Source organism: Mixophyes fleayi, chromosome 9, assembly GCF_038048845.1.
Source record: "Mixophyes fleayi isolate aMixFle1 chromosome 9, aMixFle1.hap1, whole genome shotgun sequence".
Taxonomy (NCBI): domain Eukaryota; kingdom Metazoa; phylum Chordata; class Amphibia; order Anura; family Limnodynastidae; genus Mixophyes; species Mixophyes fleayi.
In genome coordinates, this window is record NC_134410.1 from 35,288,748 (window position 1) to 35,307,925 (window position 19,178).

The window sequence follows — 19,178 nt, forward strand, 5'->3', positions numbered from 1 at the left end:
ATTGCCTTGGCAACAGCCGGGACAATGCGGAAGTGCCGTCCCGGTCGTCATGACGACGGCCGGGACGCAGGGGCAACGGAGGAAGCAAGTCGCGGCAGCTCGTGACAATAGGATTGAGAACTGGGGAATTTAGAGGCCAAATCAACACTGTTAGTCATGTTCCTCAAACCATTCCTGAACAATATCTGCAGTGTGGCAGGGCGCATTATCCTGCTGAAAGAGGCCACTACCATCAGGGAACACTGTTGCTTTCCTTGAATCACTTTTGGCAAGAACTAACCACTGCTTACTAGGAACACCCCACAAGACCTGCCTTTTGGAGATGCTCTGACCCAGTCGTCTAGCCATCACAATTTGATCCTTGTCAAAGTCGCTCCGATCCTTACGCTTGCCCATTTTTCCTGCTTTCAACACATCAACTTCAAGAACCGACTGTTCACTTGCAGCCAAATATATCCCACCCCTTGACAGATGCCATTGTAACAAGATAATCAATGTTATTCACTTCACTTGTCAGTGGTTTTAATATTGTGGCTGGTTGGTGTATATGGCAATACTATCTTCTGGTCATGTAATGCTACCACATCTTACTGATGATTACAGTGTAATGTTACAGCTAATAGTGAGCTCCTTTAAAAGCATATCTGATAAAGATCCTTCCTGCTCAGCCTACTCTAGGAAATTAATTGTAAGCATGCCCCGGAAACGTGTGTTTTGGCCAGATCAGTGCATTCCCAATCATTAGAATTTCAATAACATTGTACAAAACATTCTATAATAATATGCCATTTAGTTGGAGGGGGATACATTGTGTTCTTTTTACATGTTAGACATTTCAAAGATAAACTGGTCTTGTGTTAACTTGGACTCTGTTCTTTGGTCACTTTTGTAGCTGTCCAACAGGACTTTGAAAGAGCAATTGTTTGGAAGAGTGCATGAATTTAAGCATCTGCAGCTGTGTGATTGATGCAGGGACTAATTAACAAAACTAGTAATGGGCTATCAATGTCTGGAACTTACCAACGCAGACTAATATTGTGCTGGATTCTGTACATCTGCAATCGCTTAAAATCTATGCCTAGAAAATGAAATTACATATTGTTGTAGAGCTAAACACAGCTCCTTTAAAAGCAAAGTGATGTGTCCAGTCTGAGATTCTCTTTATCAAGAAAACTAGCACCATGGAGAACAACAAATGATCTAGACAGCTGATGGTTTGCTATATTCCTTGTGATTTTGTAGGTCTACTTTACTATATAGATTGTAAACCATTCATGGAAAGAACATTTATTTGGAGTGCTTGTGGATTTTTCTGTACACATTGCATTGATGTCACACATTAATATAAATTTCAAATTGGTAGCTTGTGTGCAAAGCATTTCTGATATTTCACATTCTATACATACATTAATATGAACAAAGAGATGCCATAGCCCATGTGTGTGAATCTAACAGCCTGCAGTCTATACAGAGCATTTAGGTTACCTAGGATAGAACAAACCAATCACACTAGCTAAGACTTTGCAACATTATGGTTATTGCTTGTATATATACAGACATAGCTAAAATACAAAAGGGGCCCATTTATCAAGGCTTCACTCCTGTGAAAACAAAACTTAAAAACTTAATAGAGCTGTCCCAAGAGGTCTCTATGGGGTCAGCGAAATCAGTATATTTATCAAGCTGCAAAAATCTTAGCATGTTTTATGGGCAGCACGGTGGCTTATTGGTTAGCACTTCTGCTTCACAGCACTTGGGTCATGAGTTCGATTACCGACCATGGCCTTATCTGTGTGGAGTTTGTATGTTCTTCCCATGTTTGCGTGGGTTTCCTCCGGGCGCTAAGGTTTCCTCCCACACACCAAAAACATACTAGTAGGTTAATTGGCTGTTATCAAAATTGACTCTATTCTCTCTCTCTCTGTCTATGTGTGTGTGTGTGTGTGTGTGTGTGTGTGTGTGTGTGTGTTAGGGAATTTTGACTGTAAGCTCCAATGGGGCAGGGACTGATGTGAATGAGTTCTATGTACAGTGCTGCGGTATTAGGGGCGCTATATAAATATCTGTTGATGATGATCATGAAATTCTAAAGATGGCATTAAGCTTCTGTTACCTTTAATTTATGACGGTTTGGAAGACTGAGACCCATATATAGAACCTGTCTTATGACAGAAAACTCCCGTTCAGACAGAAAATAACCTCAGGGACGTCACAGCCTACAGCACACACTGTGGTAACTCATATAGCAATAATACAGTAAGAATAAAGCAACTCAAACAAACATCAGAAAAGAATACTCAGCAGATGCACGCTCTGGACCTTCATTAAATACATTATGGAAATTATCTAACTGGGGTCTTATAGTTCTGCATTTATAAATTGTAGGGATAGGAGGTTATTACCATGTACCCTTACAATTCCTCCAGCTGCAGGAAGAGTGTGCTGTACAGGGCTGGTTTCAGCCACTCCGTGAATGACAGTCTGCTTGAGGTGGACTGGACCCCAAGGGGCGCACTTAGGGTGAGCAGTTGCTACATCTGAGGAAAGGGTTAACCTCCTGGGTTCAGAAGGAAGTCCCACCCATTCTTCATAGGGGAGGAGTTTCAGCCTATCAAAGGGCTTAAATTCAGTCTAGTGTTGGCTGTTGTCTGGGGAGGGTGGAAGTCTCACATCTCTCCACTGAAGAAGCAAATATATGCAAAACTTTCTGAATATTGCTTTGGTTTGCTGTCCATCTGTGCCATTATGCTTTGGATTCTCAAAATAAAGCTCCTGTTTGACTCCAGCGCAAGACACTGGCTAGTGGATTGTTGTTAACCCACTACAGGGGGGTTTCCGGTTGCCCACAGACCCCCCCACCCACCTCATGCTTGATGTACAACCTCCATCTGCAGTAAGAAGAAACCAGTAACTGACTTAACCAGAGCTTGCAGCCTATTACTGCTGTGTACTGCCCTTTACCTACGCTCTGGTGGGCCTGCCTCCTAAAAGCCTGCCGCCCTTCTTCAGCGCCACGACCTGCCTATTACCATAAAGAAGGCAGTGCATGGTGCAGAGGAAGCGCCCCGCCTCTAATCAGGTGAGTGACACATGTACACATTTTCCCCAACCGACCCCTGACCCTTTCCTCCTCTATCATATTTGTGTGCCTTGTTTATTGCAGATAAAAAAGTTGTAGGGTAACCATGATCAAATAATCCATTACTTTAATAATGACCAGGCAGGTTTGCAATGGATCATCACTGCTTCTGCCAACAATTTATGGAAAATAAAACAGTAAGATGATACAGTTAAAAAATAAAATCTCTGGGGATGAAAGGTTAACTTTTATTTTGCAGACTTCAGGTACAATGGAATTCTTACAAGGAGAGCAAATAAAACCAGACATTCTCATTATAACAAAATAAATCATTCATGCACCCTTGGAAGTTCTATCATACTCTATTTCAGATAAGGGCCATTGAATGTAAAACAACCTTTCAAGGCCATAATGTAAAAAAAAAAAAGAAACGCCCCACAATTAAATGGAAGTGAAGCACGCCTAAATTGGAAGCTTACCAAGACACAGCCCTACTAGACCAACTCAGAGATTGGCCTTCCCCTCTAAAACGCTGGGTTTACATTGAACACCATAATTCTTCCCCATTCCTGCTGGCAGACCTCCTTTGGTCTGCCAGTGGGAAGGCCAAGTACGACATACCAGTCCATGATTTTTATAAATACCTCCAGATTAGACACTGGATACAATCTTACCCGTCACATCCCCCGACACTGAAGCCTGCCCCCTCCTATGTAAGAATATCGCTCTCCTCCTCCTCACATGCAGGTGGCATCTCAATATGGTACCAGACCCTTTTGTCCCCCGTAGACTCTCGGGATCTCCAAGTCCAAGCTACCTGGGAATCTGACTTGGGGATTACTAGCTCAGCAGAGGAGTTGGAGAAAATCTTTCAGAACATCTATAAAATGTCCAAGTGCATTAACCACTCGGAGATGATGATAGATATATATATATATATATATATATATATATATATATATATATATATATATATATATATATATATATATATATATATATATATATATATATATATATATATATATCTTACCCCAGATAAGCTTCTCAGAATCTGGCCCTCAGTATCTAAACACTGTTGGTGAAAATGTGCTGATATTGGTACCCTAATGCACATTTACTGAGCATGTCCCAAAATCAGATCTCTCTGGGCCGAGGCCTTCCATCTGATATGCCAGGTTACTAAATCTAGTATCCTCCCTTGCCCTGCTGTAGCATTATTACAACTATACCCGCCTCATCTCCAACGCCATAACCATTATGTTACTGGACATATAATCATTGCCACCAGGGCAGCGACAGTCCAGAATTGGAAGTCACCTCTACCTCCATCCCTTTCAAAAATTATTGTCAAAACGCAACATAGTTAAGTATCTGAAGCGAATAGTTTCCATCTCTTCACTGCCGTGTCCTCCCACCTGATCAAGTGGTTCTCATGGTATGAATATTCTTCAAAACATCAGCCCCCACAAGACCCTTAGGGCTAGATTTACTAAGCTGCGGGTTTGAAAAAGTGGGGATGTTGCCTATGGAAATAAATTAGATTCCAGCTGTCATTTTGTAGAAAGTACTAAATAAATGAAAGCTAGAATCCGATTGGTTGCTATAGGCAACATCCCCACTTTTTCAAACCCGAAGTTTAGTAAATATACCCCTTAGTATCTAACTTAGCCTCCTTGAGCTTTATTATTCTGAAGTTCACAAATGTGCCCCTTCGATATGCTGCATGTCTCTAAATAATACCGCTTTCATACTGCCGCCCCGGCAATATCCCAGGTTTTTCAAGCCGGGTTTTTGCCGGGGCTCGGAGCGTCCCAGCTCAGAAACACCATTCATACTGCACCTCGGACCCGGGAATTGCCCGGGTTGACCCCATTCATACTGCACAAGTCTGTGCCCTGGCAATTTGTGGGAGTCATCACCAGAGCAGTTTTCATTGGCTGAAAAATGGTGATGTCATTGAAAACTGACTGGTTTTTTGATGCATAAAGATGATGCAAAAGTGGGTGGTGATTGTTTACCACATTACTTTTCATCATGGCCGACGACTCACTTTTGTGTAGCCCAGAGTTACGGTGTGCACTCTAGTGCATGAAGTCACCACGGCATTGCTGGAAGCCCTGTATCATCGCTTCATCTCCTTACCGCAAGGTCAGCGCCTGGATGATACAATTGCAGTATTCCTGAAGCGTGGGTTTCCACAGTGTGCTGGAGCCATAGACGGGACACACATCCCCATCATTGCCCCCACAGACAACCATGCAGAGTACTACAACCGCAAAGGCTGGCATTCTATCATTCTGCAGGCTGTGGTTGACCACAACTATTGGTAAGCATTTTTTATGGGTTTTTTTTATGTGACTGTGCGTATTGTAAAACATTGCTATATGTATTTTTTTATGTCAGTTTCACAGATGTTTTCATCGGCTGGCCTGGACGTTCCCATGGCGCCACAGTTCTAGCAAATTCAGACCTTTACCAAATTGCTGAGGAAAGACAAGATGGCTGGCTGTTCTCTAGAGAGGTAAAGATAGGTGTAATGTTGTATCATGTTTTTGTAATTGAAGCTTATATACTATTGTTTGCTATCAATATTATATGTATTTACTGCCCCTTTTTATATATAGATGTACCACTTGCAAAATGCATTTTCACCATATAGTACCAAGTGTACTGCGTTATGTGACCAATATTTTTAACATGGTGACGTGAAACTGCATGTTTTTATTTTCAGAAATCTACGTTTGTTGATGCTGTGGAGATACCGGTACACATCATTGGGGATGCTGCTTACCCTTTGAGGCGCTGGCTGATGAAGGGGTTCACTCAGCAACATCACCTGTCTCAGGAACAGATCCGGTTTACACATACCCTCACTGCCAATTTGACCTCACTTGTTTTAATGTACCACACAAATGTAAAAGTAAAAAAAAATGTTTCACATATTGTATTTTGTTTTGTACATATTTCCTCATATGTCTCTTCACAAAAATATAAATGACAATACAAAAGTGCTAACTTGCATGTAGAAAAAAAAAAAAATATATACACAAGTAGTAAACAGAAGACACAAATGTGCCCAAACAGTAAGTGCAAATTTGCTTTTACCGTAATATGTGAAGCTAACGGCGTGATTCCAGATCACACGTAACATACATGATAACAATTAACTGTTAAACATTTGACCATATTGCACTGGTCATAAAAGGGCCAGTCCATTCTTGCAGCGCCACTTTTGCGCCTGTTGTGGTCATGGACTTTAGTGTACTGCTTCCTCAGGGACTTCAATTTGTTCAGGACTTGTTGCTGTGTCCTCTTTATGCTACGTTGTGTGAGTATTTTGGCGATGTTGTAGTACACTGTGGCATCCTTCACAGTCCCAGTCACTTGCCTTCGAATTTCTTCCTCCCCTCTGACATTCAGCAGCTCACGCACCTCTTCCTCCATCCAGTGTGTCATAATTGCTGTTAATACACACTTTTTCAGTGAAATAAAAGCAATTTTCTCCCAAAAAACTCCAATTCTGCTTCAGCTTGATCTGCACTCCTAAACTCCTTCTCCAATCTTCCACGGGCTCCCACCGATGACATCATCTTCCAGAGACAGGCAGACAGCCAATCAGCTTGTTTTCTGTGCAACCCGGGTTGAAAAACCCGGGTTGCACCATTCATAGTGCAGGCAACCCGGGTCCGACCCGGGAATTACCCCTCGATAAATCCCGGGATGAAGACCCGGGTTTTTAGACCCGGGATTTTGGTTTTGTACCATTCATACTGCACCAAGACTCGTTTGAGCTCGCCCTGGTAAAAACCCGGGATTTTGGTGCAGTATGAATGGGGTATTAGTGTCTTCCCTTCCCCCGGGTGCCCCTCCCTTATCCCTTTGCCCCTCCCTTATCCCTTTGCCCCTCCCTTATCCCTTTGCCCCTCCCTTCCTTATCTATTTCTGGATTATGTTTTTGTTTCTGTAAGGTGTCCTTGTTATATGTCAACAATGTTAATTATACAAATCTCGGATATTACTGACTGTAACCAGTATACATTATAAAGTAATGGAAAACAGACCTAACAAACACAATAAAGAAAACTTTTCAAGTTAAAAAAAAAAAAAAGTGATGCAAAAAAAGCATTTTTTTGTCAGAATTGTCAACAAATTGAAGTAAAACTTAAAGTATAATGGATAAAGTAGTGTTGAAAATACTACAGGGAACGCATATGTTCAATATATTATAACGATTAATGTAAGCTACAGGACTATTGGGAAATATTGCAGAAACAATGACTTTATTATACTATGTAATGTTCGTTTTCTTTACGGTTTTACATTTAGTTGAGCAATGGAGTGTGGTGAACTTTTCCTGGCCTAGTCTGATAACAAGCTATGCTATAATTTGAATTATGCTTATTTAATTTCTCTTCTATGTGAACTAACATTATTTTGATTTGAGAGGGTGTCATTTGATTTCAACTGGAAGCCTTTCTGACCCAAATCAAGGTAATCTCAGTTCACAATGTCAGCACATATGAGAAATAACCCAGCAAGACAGAAAGGAAATTCTAAATACACGATCGGCTGACCACAAGGAAAGAACAGTACAGAATAGGTGTGCTTGAACTGTTCCTTCCAGCAATCAGTCAAAGGCACTGCAGTTATCATCATCATCATTTATTTATATAGCGCCACTAATTCCGCAGCGCTGTACAGAGAACTCACTCACATCAGTTCCTGCTCCATGGAGCTTACAGTCTAAATTACCTAACATACACACACACACAGAGGAAGATGCTAGAGTCAATTTTTGATAGCAGCCAATTAACCTACTAGTATGTTTTGGAGTGTGGGAAGAAACTGGAACATCCAGAGGAAACCCACGCAAACAAGGGGAGAACATACAAACTCCACACAGATAAGGCCATGGTCGGGAATTGAACTCATGACCCCAGTGCTGAGAGGCTGAAGCGCTAACCACTACACCACCGTGCTGCCTCAGATCCCAAGACCCACCATTAGGACTTAAACTTGTGTTTTACAATGTGCCTGCCCTATGGGTTGAACATAATGTCCAAATACACACTGTACAAAATAGGATACTTGTTATGGGTCCATGTTTTGTAGAATGAAGAACACAGTACTCCCTCTGAATGATTGGCTCCTGCAGAAACACAGTCAGGCAAAGGAGCCAATGGTTTAGATTTGTGTACATGGATAGTTATTTAACCATTAGTTCTCTCTCCATTTAGTTACAAATCACAATCTTACAAAGAGTAGAGAAGCACAAGAAACATGGTGTATATATTTCTAAAACCTCTGCATATCTGCTATAGCAGCATAGCCTCTTCCCTATAATAGACTTTTCTCTTTGCCTCTTATTGACTGGGATATTTTGCTTGCCTGCAGTAGATAAAATGAGAAACAAACAGTTAGATGTAATTATATTACTTACAAACAGCAAGTATCTATTTAGATGGGGAAATTGCATTACTGGTGTAGAAGGAAATGTGAAGTGTCACTTCTGCAAACGTTGGTAGGTCCCTGATGATGAAGATTACAGAGTTGAGATAATAACATTAGGGTAAGTTTTTAATAAAAATAATTTTCTGCAGTTTGTAGGGTTTCGCTATGAACTATGATCCCTGGTGTAAGACTATTTACATGGGGACGATGTTACAGGTACTGAACAGGTAGTGAGTAGTGAAATCGGCTAGTTGCCGCTATGGTTTTTTTTATGCATTTCTTAACTGTATACCATTTTGTTACAGTTTTACATTATTATTTTAGCAGTTGCCAATATTACTAATGTATAGTTATATATATATATATATATATATATATATATTTTTTTTTTTATTATAAAACTATGACGACATCATTTCAAAAGAAAATATTTTGCTGAAATTGGCTCTTATTTCTATTTCTTTCTCTTTGGAAAAGTTTAGTTTACAATAGTTCTGCCTTTTTATGGCCATACATGTATGTAATATGTATGTGCATATATAATAATATATAGCAGTGTGTGTATGCAAGACAATGTGTAGCCCTATAATGTGTGCCTCAGTGTATGCAGGGTGATGTATTCAGAGAGGTAAGATAATGTTTACATTTGCCCCCCCCCCCCCCCTGCTACCAAATAGGTCACTAATCTTTCCTGCACTGTTTAGTGTGGTCAAACACGTCTGGACATTGTATTGTATTACAGTGTATTTCTAACAAACGTGAACATACAACTAAGCATTTCAAGTCTTTAAACTCAGCAGTAGTGACATTTATAGTCCTAAGTATGAACAAATTCCATAACAAATGCGGAATACTCTGCAGTGATGTTTGCAGGAGGAGGAGGCGGAACTACCATTGGTGCAGATCCCGCAACCCAAGAACCGATCATTTTTAAGTTTGACCACATATATAGGTGGTCAAATCAGACAAGATCCAGCTGCTACTCTCTTGGTACAGCATCCAGGTCATAATTTATGCAGCCCGCTACTGCGGTCGGAAAAAGTGGTTGAAAGATGACCACTATCGGCTGAGTGTCACCTTCCAGCAATGCCTAAGACTGATCCTATAGATATCTGGCACTGAGGCTGTTTTGTGGCTCCATATGTTGCTGTATTGGGCTAATTTTTCAATACTGGCTACAATATAACAGATTATGTGGCCAACTTTGTCAATGGGTAAACGACATTCTTGCAATATATTTTATGGAACATATTTAGATTTAGAAGGAAATTTGTTAGTATAATGTGCCCTTCAAATATTTGAAGAATCTCGATTCACTTCATTAAGGGTTTTTTGGATCATTGGTATACATAGCAATTTCTCTTCATGATTATTTTCTCCAATCTACTGACATTTAATGCTTGGTTAAGCACAGAGATAATAGCAAAAATTCAATGCAAAATAAAGCATGTCCAATTGAGATTGAGCTCCGCAAAACATTTACGTACAATATTCCTTTTACTGTAAGGAGATGTATTCAGGTTCAATCTGAAAGATAATCTGTAACAATCTATAATGCACTGCAAGACATATATGGATTCTTTACAAAGAAAACCGAAGTTTTGACAAAAAACAACTACATAAAGCCCAACAATAGCAGTCCACGGTTTTTCTATGAATTTATGATTATCCCAACTTTTGGGGTGAATAAAACCCCCTGGGTTTAGGCATTTCATTATAGTAGTGAACGTTTAAAGGTGGGTATAGGAAGATTAAATAGCTTAAAGCAACTGTATAAATTAATGCTGATGGGCTCGTCTAAATAAAGTAGGTAGTGATAAAAATGTCAAGGCCCCTTCATTCTCACAGCAGCAACTGCATGAGTACCATGCTAAATTAGAAAATGTGTCCTGTGCATTTATTCATTAACAGTTATTTATATAGCACCTGTATAATTAAGCATTTTGGAGAGATACATAATTATTCACATCGGTCCCTGACAAAGTGGAGATTCCAATAATTAATTATTAGCACCAGATTATTCCATAATGCGATACATTTGGGAACAAGCACAGTCTTTGTGTGCAAGGGAGGGTATTCCACAAAGTGGGTGCAGCTCGAAAAATGTCCTGTAACCAGGAGTGGGAGCAGGTAATGGGTGTGGATGAGAGACGCAGATCTTGTGAAGAATGGAGGTGTCGAGTTGAGAGATATTTTGAGACAAATGCAGTTATGTTGATGGCCTTATAGAGTCTGGTTCAGGGGAAGACCAGTAAGGAGGGAATTGCAACAGATAAGGCGGGAGATGATGAGTACATAAATTACATTTTTTGCAGTGTCCTGTGTGAGATATGTGCATATTCTGGAAATGTTTTTTAAAGATGTATGTAAACAGGATTTAGTATATATCGGATATGGGGAACAAATGATAGTTTTGTGCAAGAATCAGAAATAGAAATGTCAGGTAAGTAACTTCTGTTAGCTGGTGAGAATATTATTAGCTCTGTTTTTGAAAGATTGAGTTTGAGTTGGCGAGAGGACATTCAAGATGAAGTGGCAGAAAGACAGTCAGAAGCACAAGCCAACACAAATGGCGAAAGATCCAGAGGAGATAGATACATTTTGGTATCATGTGTATAGAGATGATACTGAAATCCAAAGGAGATTATTAGTCTTCCAAAAGAAGTGGTACAGATAAAAAGAGAAGATGGCCTAGGGCTGAGCCTTGTGCTACCCCAAATGATAAAGGAAGCGGAAAGGAGGTGGATCCAGAGAAACTTACACTGAACGAGCGATTAGATAAGTAGGATGAGAGACAGTATATGACAGTGTCCTAAAGAGGGATTGAAGCATCTGTATAAGAAGGGAGGGGTCAACAGTGTCAAATGCAACAGAGAGATCCAGAAGAATCAGAAGCAAGTAATGGCCTATAGATTTAGCAGTGATAAAATAATTGACAATCTTATTCAGGGCAGTCTCAGTAGAGTATTGAGAACGAAAGCCTGAATGAAGAGGATCCAATAGGTTGTCTGAGAAAAGAAAGTGTGTGAGGAGAGTATAGGCAATCACTAATGAAGCTTTGGGGGGCATGGGAGCGGAGAGATAAGACAGAAAGTTGAGACAGAATTTGACTCACAATTTTGATTTTTCAGAATAGGAGAGACCACTGCGTGCTTGATTAAAGCCAGAAAGATATCAGTAGAGAGATTACAGATTTCAGTTAAGGTTGGGATGAGCACAGGAGACAGGGATCGACTGATTTGTGAGGGTATAGAAGTAGTATAGTATAGGTAGTAGAATAGGAAGATAAGGAGAGAGTAAATCCTTCATCTTCACTTGTGGGAACAAATGAAGAGAGGGTGTCAGAGGGGGCTGGTAAGGAATGGAGCTGGTTGATTGTCGAGGAAGATGATACCTTTACATGACAGATCTTATCAATCTTGTCCTTGAATTAGAAACCAAGATCTTGGGCACCAATAGTAGTCGGAGGGTTTGGGCTGGGAAGGTTGAGGTGAAATTTAAATGTATTCAGAAGCCTTTGGTGTTAGAAGCCTGAGCAGAGATGAGATTCAGATTGGAAGTATGTTTGGCAGTGTCCAGAGCATTTTGAGGAGTGATAGATACCAGTATATGTGAGGAAATCATTAGATAGAAAACATTTACGTCAGTGATATTCTGCTTTGCGATAAAGCTTCAAAGATATCGTGTTTCTTTAATGCGCCACGGTTGACATCTTAGTCGACATTGAGTTTGAAGAGTAACTGGAGCTACTTAATCAAGGGCTGTTGCTAGGGTTTGATGAAAATGTGGTAATACCATATCAGGAGAGAAGAATGTAGAAATTGGGAAAAGATGATATTTCAGGGAGACGGAAAGCTGTTGAAAATTAAGAGAGTTAATATTTTTTTGCGGATATGAGAGAGATTGGTAGAGTTTGAAAGCAGAGAGGTTAAAGTAATGGTGGAGAGCTTGTACAATACTACCACTCAGACACACAAGGGTTAATTTTATCGGGAGCCAATCAACTTACCAGTATATGTCTTTGGAGTGTGGGAGGAAACCGGAACACCCAGTGGAAATCCACACAAATCATAAAAACTCCACACAGACAGGGCCCAGGTCAGAATAAAACCCATAGCTCCAATGCTATACTATCATGCCGCCCAACATTTAAGAGTTGCTTATTTAAAGTGCTTTATCATATTCTCGTCTCCAGGGAAAGTGCCCACCACAGATGTAGAAAGCAGAATGACTGATTAAAACAGACCCAGACTGGTAATCTGGCAACTGTGGAACCCAAACGTTGAAATGAGAAATTAGCTGTTCAGTCTAAGGCACTGGGAGCTCTTCACTCGATCCCACTATGGGACAATAGATAAATGTGAACGTAGGCTCATATGCTTTGTGTTTTACAGATCTATATCCAGCCCTGTCTTTAAGTCGAGTCATCTCGGCTATTGTTGGTCCCCAAAGTAGGCCTTTTGGGTGACACTGTTCCCGATTCCCTGAGGAGGAGCCGTAATTTGCCCATAAGCACAATGATTTTTTTCCTTTAGAAACGGATGATACTGTATGAGATATTGTCACGTAGTTGTTAAATCAAAATACAATCAAACAAGCCTGAATATTTTGATCTCTTCAAGTACTTATAGCTGACAGAATGAATGATCTCAATCAACCAACTTGTTTTCTGTGCATTCAGAATGCATCAAGCTTAGTGGATTTAGATTGTTCTGTATGTGTATAAATGCTTTAATAAAAAAGGATTGTGAAAACATGTTTCAAACAAAATTAAGTTAGAATTGTTGCATGTGTGTGTACTTTTACTGGGGGCCAATAGGATGAGATGCCTTAGTGTTGCCAGCAGTCATAGTGAATTTATATTTCTTTGTTTCATGTAAAGAACACGGCAAAATAAAAATGGAGTCCATCGAACACAATTTTCCATTCATACTCTTCCATACAGCCTCACATTCTCTGGCAGATTGTAGCCAGACATTTCCACTCAACTGATCTCAACTCTCCCGCCTCTGCTTATCACATACTTGCCTACTTTCACATGGCGAAATCCGGGTGATCCTGGATATGGGGCGTGACCGGAGGGCGTGAGTGGACGGGGGGTGCTGTGAATCGCGTCATTTTGGCCCCACCCCCCATGATGAAACCGCAATTGTGTTGCGGGGTCAAAATGACGCGATTCACGGCGAATTGCATTATTTTGACTAACAATTTATGTGATGCGGGATATTTGTCTGCAGACAAATCTCCCACATGCGAATCACATCTTTAGGCCCGCCCATCTGCTAAACTATACCAATTTCGGCCTATTACAGCAGGGGTGGGACCAAGTAGACTCATTTAGCCCCGCCCTACACACCTCACTAAGGAAGTGGGCAGGAAGCGGAAGGTTGCCCTGCTCTCAGAAATTCTGGAGTCTCCTGAAGTAGGCAACTATAAAGTAACCTAAATATCTGATTGGCACTATATATAAACAATCAATGATAACAACAATAACACAATTTTTTTTTTTTTAAACAATCAAACAAAAATGCATGATGTGTCAAAAGTATGTCTTTGGTTGTACAGCAATGCTTAATATGTTGGTGCTATACAAATAAAGGTTTACAATAATATTTTAATAAAATATCACTGTATACTTGGCAATGGCATGCAGTTCTGTATATATTCTCTGCCTCTAGGAGGTGCTAGTACTCCAGGTGTTGTGAAACTACAACTCCCAGCATGCTTTGCCAATATATAGCAGCTTATTGCTGGAAGGGTTTGCTGGGACTTGTAGTTTCGCAAGACCTGGAGTGTCACAGGTTAGCCAACACTGTGCTAGTATCACTATGCGATTGCTTTCAGTCCCCTCTTGTTCCACCGACGAGTATGACTTATCAGAATAAAGTTGTGATGCCACAGGGACAATTCCACACTACCTTCATTTACATACTACAGTCATTGAAAAATAGCACTGCAGGGACCAAGAAGTTAATAGAGAAATATAAACTATCCTATATACCTGTTCTTTTTTTATGTACAGTTGATGGGATTTTTTTTCACAGAAGCCATAACATCTTTAATATGTCTTAAAGCTTTAATATATCCTTTTTACTGCAATGTTTCAAGTCATTTCACATGTTAATTCCCATTTCCAGGAAAAACATACATCAAAAGCATAATTTTATTTATAAAGTCAGTAAAAACACTATATCGCACGACTATAATTTATGGGCATTTAAATTTGGAGGCTGTGATCTTTTTGGCTGTGAAAAAAAAAAAAAAATAGAGCCCGAGGGTGAAAAGCTTTAAGTTCCTATAAAGTTTGTTAAGCGAACATTGTAGCAGATATGCTTGAGTGAAATTCTGCAAATGCCAGCCTATTTCCTTTGGACCTTGCTGAGGAAACGCATTTGCCAATCGGAAATTTAATTTACTGGAAAATAACATCTGGATGGATTCTGCTCACATCAAATTAGAGGGCACAGTGTATGGGTGTGTAAGGGAATATACAAACACGCACTAAATGGGAAATTAGTTATACATGTATAATTAGGATTCATTTGTTTTGTTTTCAATAAATATTATTTAGTGCTAGGTTTTTTTAGCATATGAGAATAATTTATCACTGTAGTTACCAGTCTCACATTTGCCATGGTGAAAACTCATAAAATTTAAGAGAATTTAGAAAAAAAAATCCATAAAATTATGAGGTAGATTTATTAAACCTTCTTAAAAGAAAAGTGGAGGTGTTGCTTATAGCAACCAATCAGATTCTCACTATCATTTACCTAGTACATTCTATAAGATGATAGCTAGAACCTGATTGGTTGCTATGGGCAACAGTTCCACTTTTCCTTTTAGAAGGTTAAGAAATCTCTAGGGATAGATTTATTAAAAAGTCCAAAAACACTGAATCAGTGGATAACCACTATGAAATAAAAACTAAAACTGAATATTCAGCCAATGAGTTCAAAAGGAATTAGTAACACTACTGCTAATTAAGCCCTACTGAGGTGATCACCTGCATTCACATGAATATTGGTTGCGTTCACAAAATGGCTGCCTCTACTGTGTGTAGACAACAGGTACACTTTAATAATAACTTGGAAACTTGGCACCATTTGCTACAGGCTCGGTCTGCTAACATCCATCACTCCAGTCTTGTCAGAATATCTTGGCAATGCTTGGAGAGGAATGGCATGGGTTCCATCTGGGCTTGTAATATGGGAGTAGATAAATATCTGAAAAGTCACCATTTGCCAGTGCTGACCTTGATATATAAAATCATAGGTTCAAGCATCAAATGAAAGATGAAACAATGTGGGATTCAAGGGCAGTTTCAAGACTAACACTGGGGGTTATAGACTAAAAATATGCAAATGAGCAATAACCTACTATATATACACACCAGAAGAAGACAGTCTAATGCCCTTGGGGCTCAGGAATATTTATGACGGGGGGGGGGGGGGGGGGGGGGGTTTGAACAAAATATTTTCCAAGATTCACTGCTCCTTTCATATCAAACAACAAAAAGTGTATGCCACAGCTAGCAAGTCAATAACTAATATTGTGAGTGAATGGGTAAGCAAGCTATGTGATAGGTTTAGGTATACCTGGTATATAGCCGATACCACAGTATTACCTAACCAGCTTGACAAGAACCTTACACTATTATGTGCTGCTGTTAATACTTCAATGCTCGGATTGGTAAGAGGCTGACCTAGTCCCTCCCAACCTTCCATACACATGGACCCAACAGTTGGCTATACTGAAATAATCTAGTTCTCAGATTGGTTACAGGTTGTTGTAGACCCATAATGGTGAAACCAGTTGTGAATAATACATATAATAGCTGCTCTGACCCTAGTGAAATGCACAAGACCCCCCCCCCCCCCCCCCCCTCAGAAGGTAACGACAGGAATGCTTAATTATTCCCTTTTAGAGATACAATTCTCACTAGTTTCTCCGGTCATGCATATTTTCCATAAACGCTGAACCTACAACAATTTTCATATTTAACAGACACAGATTTTGTTTGCTTATAGTACTCATATGATAAATTTAAGATGCCAACTGGTATGTTTTGACCTGTACACCACTATACAAAATGTGTCACTTATGTGTAATGTAATGAGACTGCACACATTCTGCACAAATGAAGCTGAATATAAGCATCACATTTATTTCAGCTAGACTATTTAGCTTACTTATGCATAGGCTTTAATATACATTCATATCAACTAGTAGACTACTTGCTTAATGAACAAATATTGGAGTCGTGGTTGCAGACGCCTACTCCATTCCCTAGGTAAATGGTGAAAATTAGATTTGATTTGATTCATACAGCGCACCCCAAACCACCTGAGACTTTTTGACCAACGCCGCATATTCTGTTAACAAAATTGTATGACAGACGTCAGATTGTCTATCGACTTACCTTGGAATATGGCAGCATTCTGAATAATCAGGAACTTAATTTTAGCGCTGGCAGACTGAATGAGCTGCTCCATGTTTACGCGAGATGCCACTTGATACCTCTCCTCCATTTTCTTTGAGCAGCAGGTTGAAGTTTTTGTGACACAGACTTGTAGATCGGATCCTACAGAATACGAACAAAAAAAGTTTAGACTTTTTTTTCCCCCCCAAGGTCTTGAGCATAGTTCAGATAGTAATCATATCCAAAACGGATCTCAAGATGCATTTCCATATGTATCTGGGTATAACTATGTTCTGCCTAAACGTTACTTGCCGAGACAGACAGAATAGAGTGCAGCATACGCACAAGTATTTGTGCAATATAAGGTGACATCAGAACGCATACAAAAATATAAATAAATTACTAACCATATAATCATTAACAAAAATATGTTTGGATAAAAAAAAATAAATGTAAATTTTATTATTTTTTTGTACATTAAATTCATAAATCAAAATGTTCTTAATGCATACTGTACATACAATGCATTTTTAGGGTGTATCTTAGATGCATACACCTGTTTTATGCTAGCTAGTGGCACGCATATATGTAGATTTCTAAACAAAGACTATGCCGTGCCAGTCATCACTATCGGTTGGCACTTACCCTGGCCCTGTAGCTGGTGCAAGTGATAGGTCTGAAAACAAGTGTACTTAAGAGAAACCCAGTATTTGAATCAGATGCATCTTCGTCGGAACGCCCTTACTGTACATTGTTTACGCCCGTTCGCCCCTTCCTACACCCGTTCCGCCCTTCAAGTTGTAGGAAGTCGCAAGTATATATATATATACACATATATATATATATATATATATATATATTATATATATACACACACACATACATATACATACACACATACATATATACACACACTTAGATTTTATTGTCCTAATGTAAGTAGTATTTGAATAGAGCGATAAATGTTTTTTAAGCATAATGTGCCGGGCTGGCCATTTTTGTTTTCTCTGTTCTGAAAATATACAGTAGATGAATAGGATGGATATCATGAGTTGCACCTGACATACACAGAGAAGTGCAGAACACCACCGTTCTATGCACATAGGAGAACAACTGGAGGAACATTGTACGAGTGGAGGGCAGCATACAATTTGATAAACCTCAATATTACTTTGAGAGAGAGAGCACCACTAGATATTGGCGAGTGCAATAACAAAGGGGTGCCGGTTCCCTGGAGAATGTGACTGTTGGAAATTCCAGGATTTATTTTTTCTTCCAATAATTGGGAGAACGTTCTTTGAAGCTTACTACATCGTATTATGTCTATTTGCTTTCTATCCTCCATTGATTGAACGAACAAGTTAACTTAGTTTAAACTCCTGGGTACACAAATGGTATTATCCCTTGACACAGCCAAAGTTTTTGACTTGGTAAAGTTGGAAGACCTATCGGTAGTGACGGCTATATCTGGTTTTGCTTACAATTTTTTTAAATGGATTAAAATATTTTAGAGTCAGCTGGTGGCGAGAGAATTAGCAGGAGGTTTTCCATTATCCACGTTTGATCTGCCTATTAGTACCAGATAAGTGTGTCCCAGTCATAATTAGGAAATGTCAAATTTAAAGGGACTGAGGGTGGTGGTCAGGGAGAGAAAACAGCATTATACGCTGAAGACACACTGTTGTTCCTAAGTGATTCAGAGAAGAATCATTATATGCGCTTAGAAGTTGATTGACACCTTTGGAATACCCTGTGGTGTAAGACTCAATTGGGATAAGCTATGGTCTTTCCCACAATTATATTCCATACCTGCCTACTCTCCCGGAATTCCCGGGAGGCTCCCGAATTTTGGGGAGTCCTCCCGGAAGAGCAGGCAAAACTCCCGAAATTTGGCGAAATTAACGGCAGTGAATGGAGGGGGCGGGGCTTAATTGTGACATTAAGCTCCGCCCCTCCATTCAATGCTGTGAATTTCGGCTTTTTAGAGTGGGGGCGGGGCTACAGTGACATGAAACCACGCCCTCTTCCTGCCCCATGTCACATGACTTCTCCCCCTATCATTAAGCTTCGGAAGTGCTACGAAAGCTGCTGATCACACATGTTGGGATGTATGATATATATACACCAACACCCCCATTTCCCCTATGTCCCTAACTTTTGTTAAATGTGTGCACTGGCTGTTTGTGATTTATATGACAAAATCCAATAAAAAAAATTGTATTTAGT

At 39.8% G+C, this 19,178-nt stretch overlaps 1 protein-coding gene across 2 annotated transcripts in view; it reads right to left on the bottom strand.

The window, feature by feature from the left end:
* Positions 1–19,178, bottom strand: part of GPC3 (glypican 3) — a 301,135-nt gene that overhangs the window by 259,774 nt on the left and 22,183 nt on the right. Inside the window, exon 2 of one of the 2 annotated variants that reach the window (XM_075187253.1) lies at positions 16,953–17,114. The exons of the other annotated variant lie outside the window; for it this stretch is intronic. Within the exon in view, the coding sequence (XP_075043354.1) occupies positions 16,953–17,114 (162 nt within the window). The remainder of the gene's footprint in view (positions 1–16,952; positions 17,115–19,178) is intronic. 2 annotated transcript variants of the gene reach the window in all.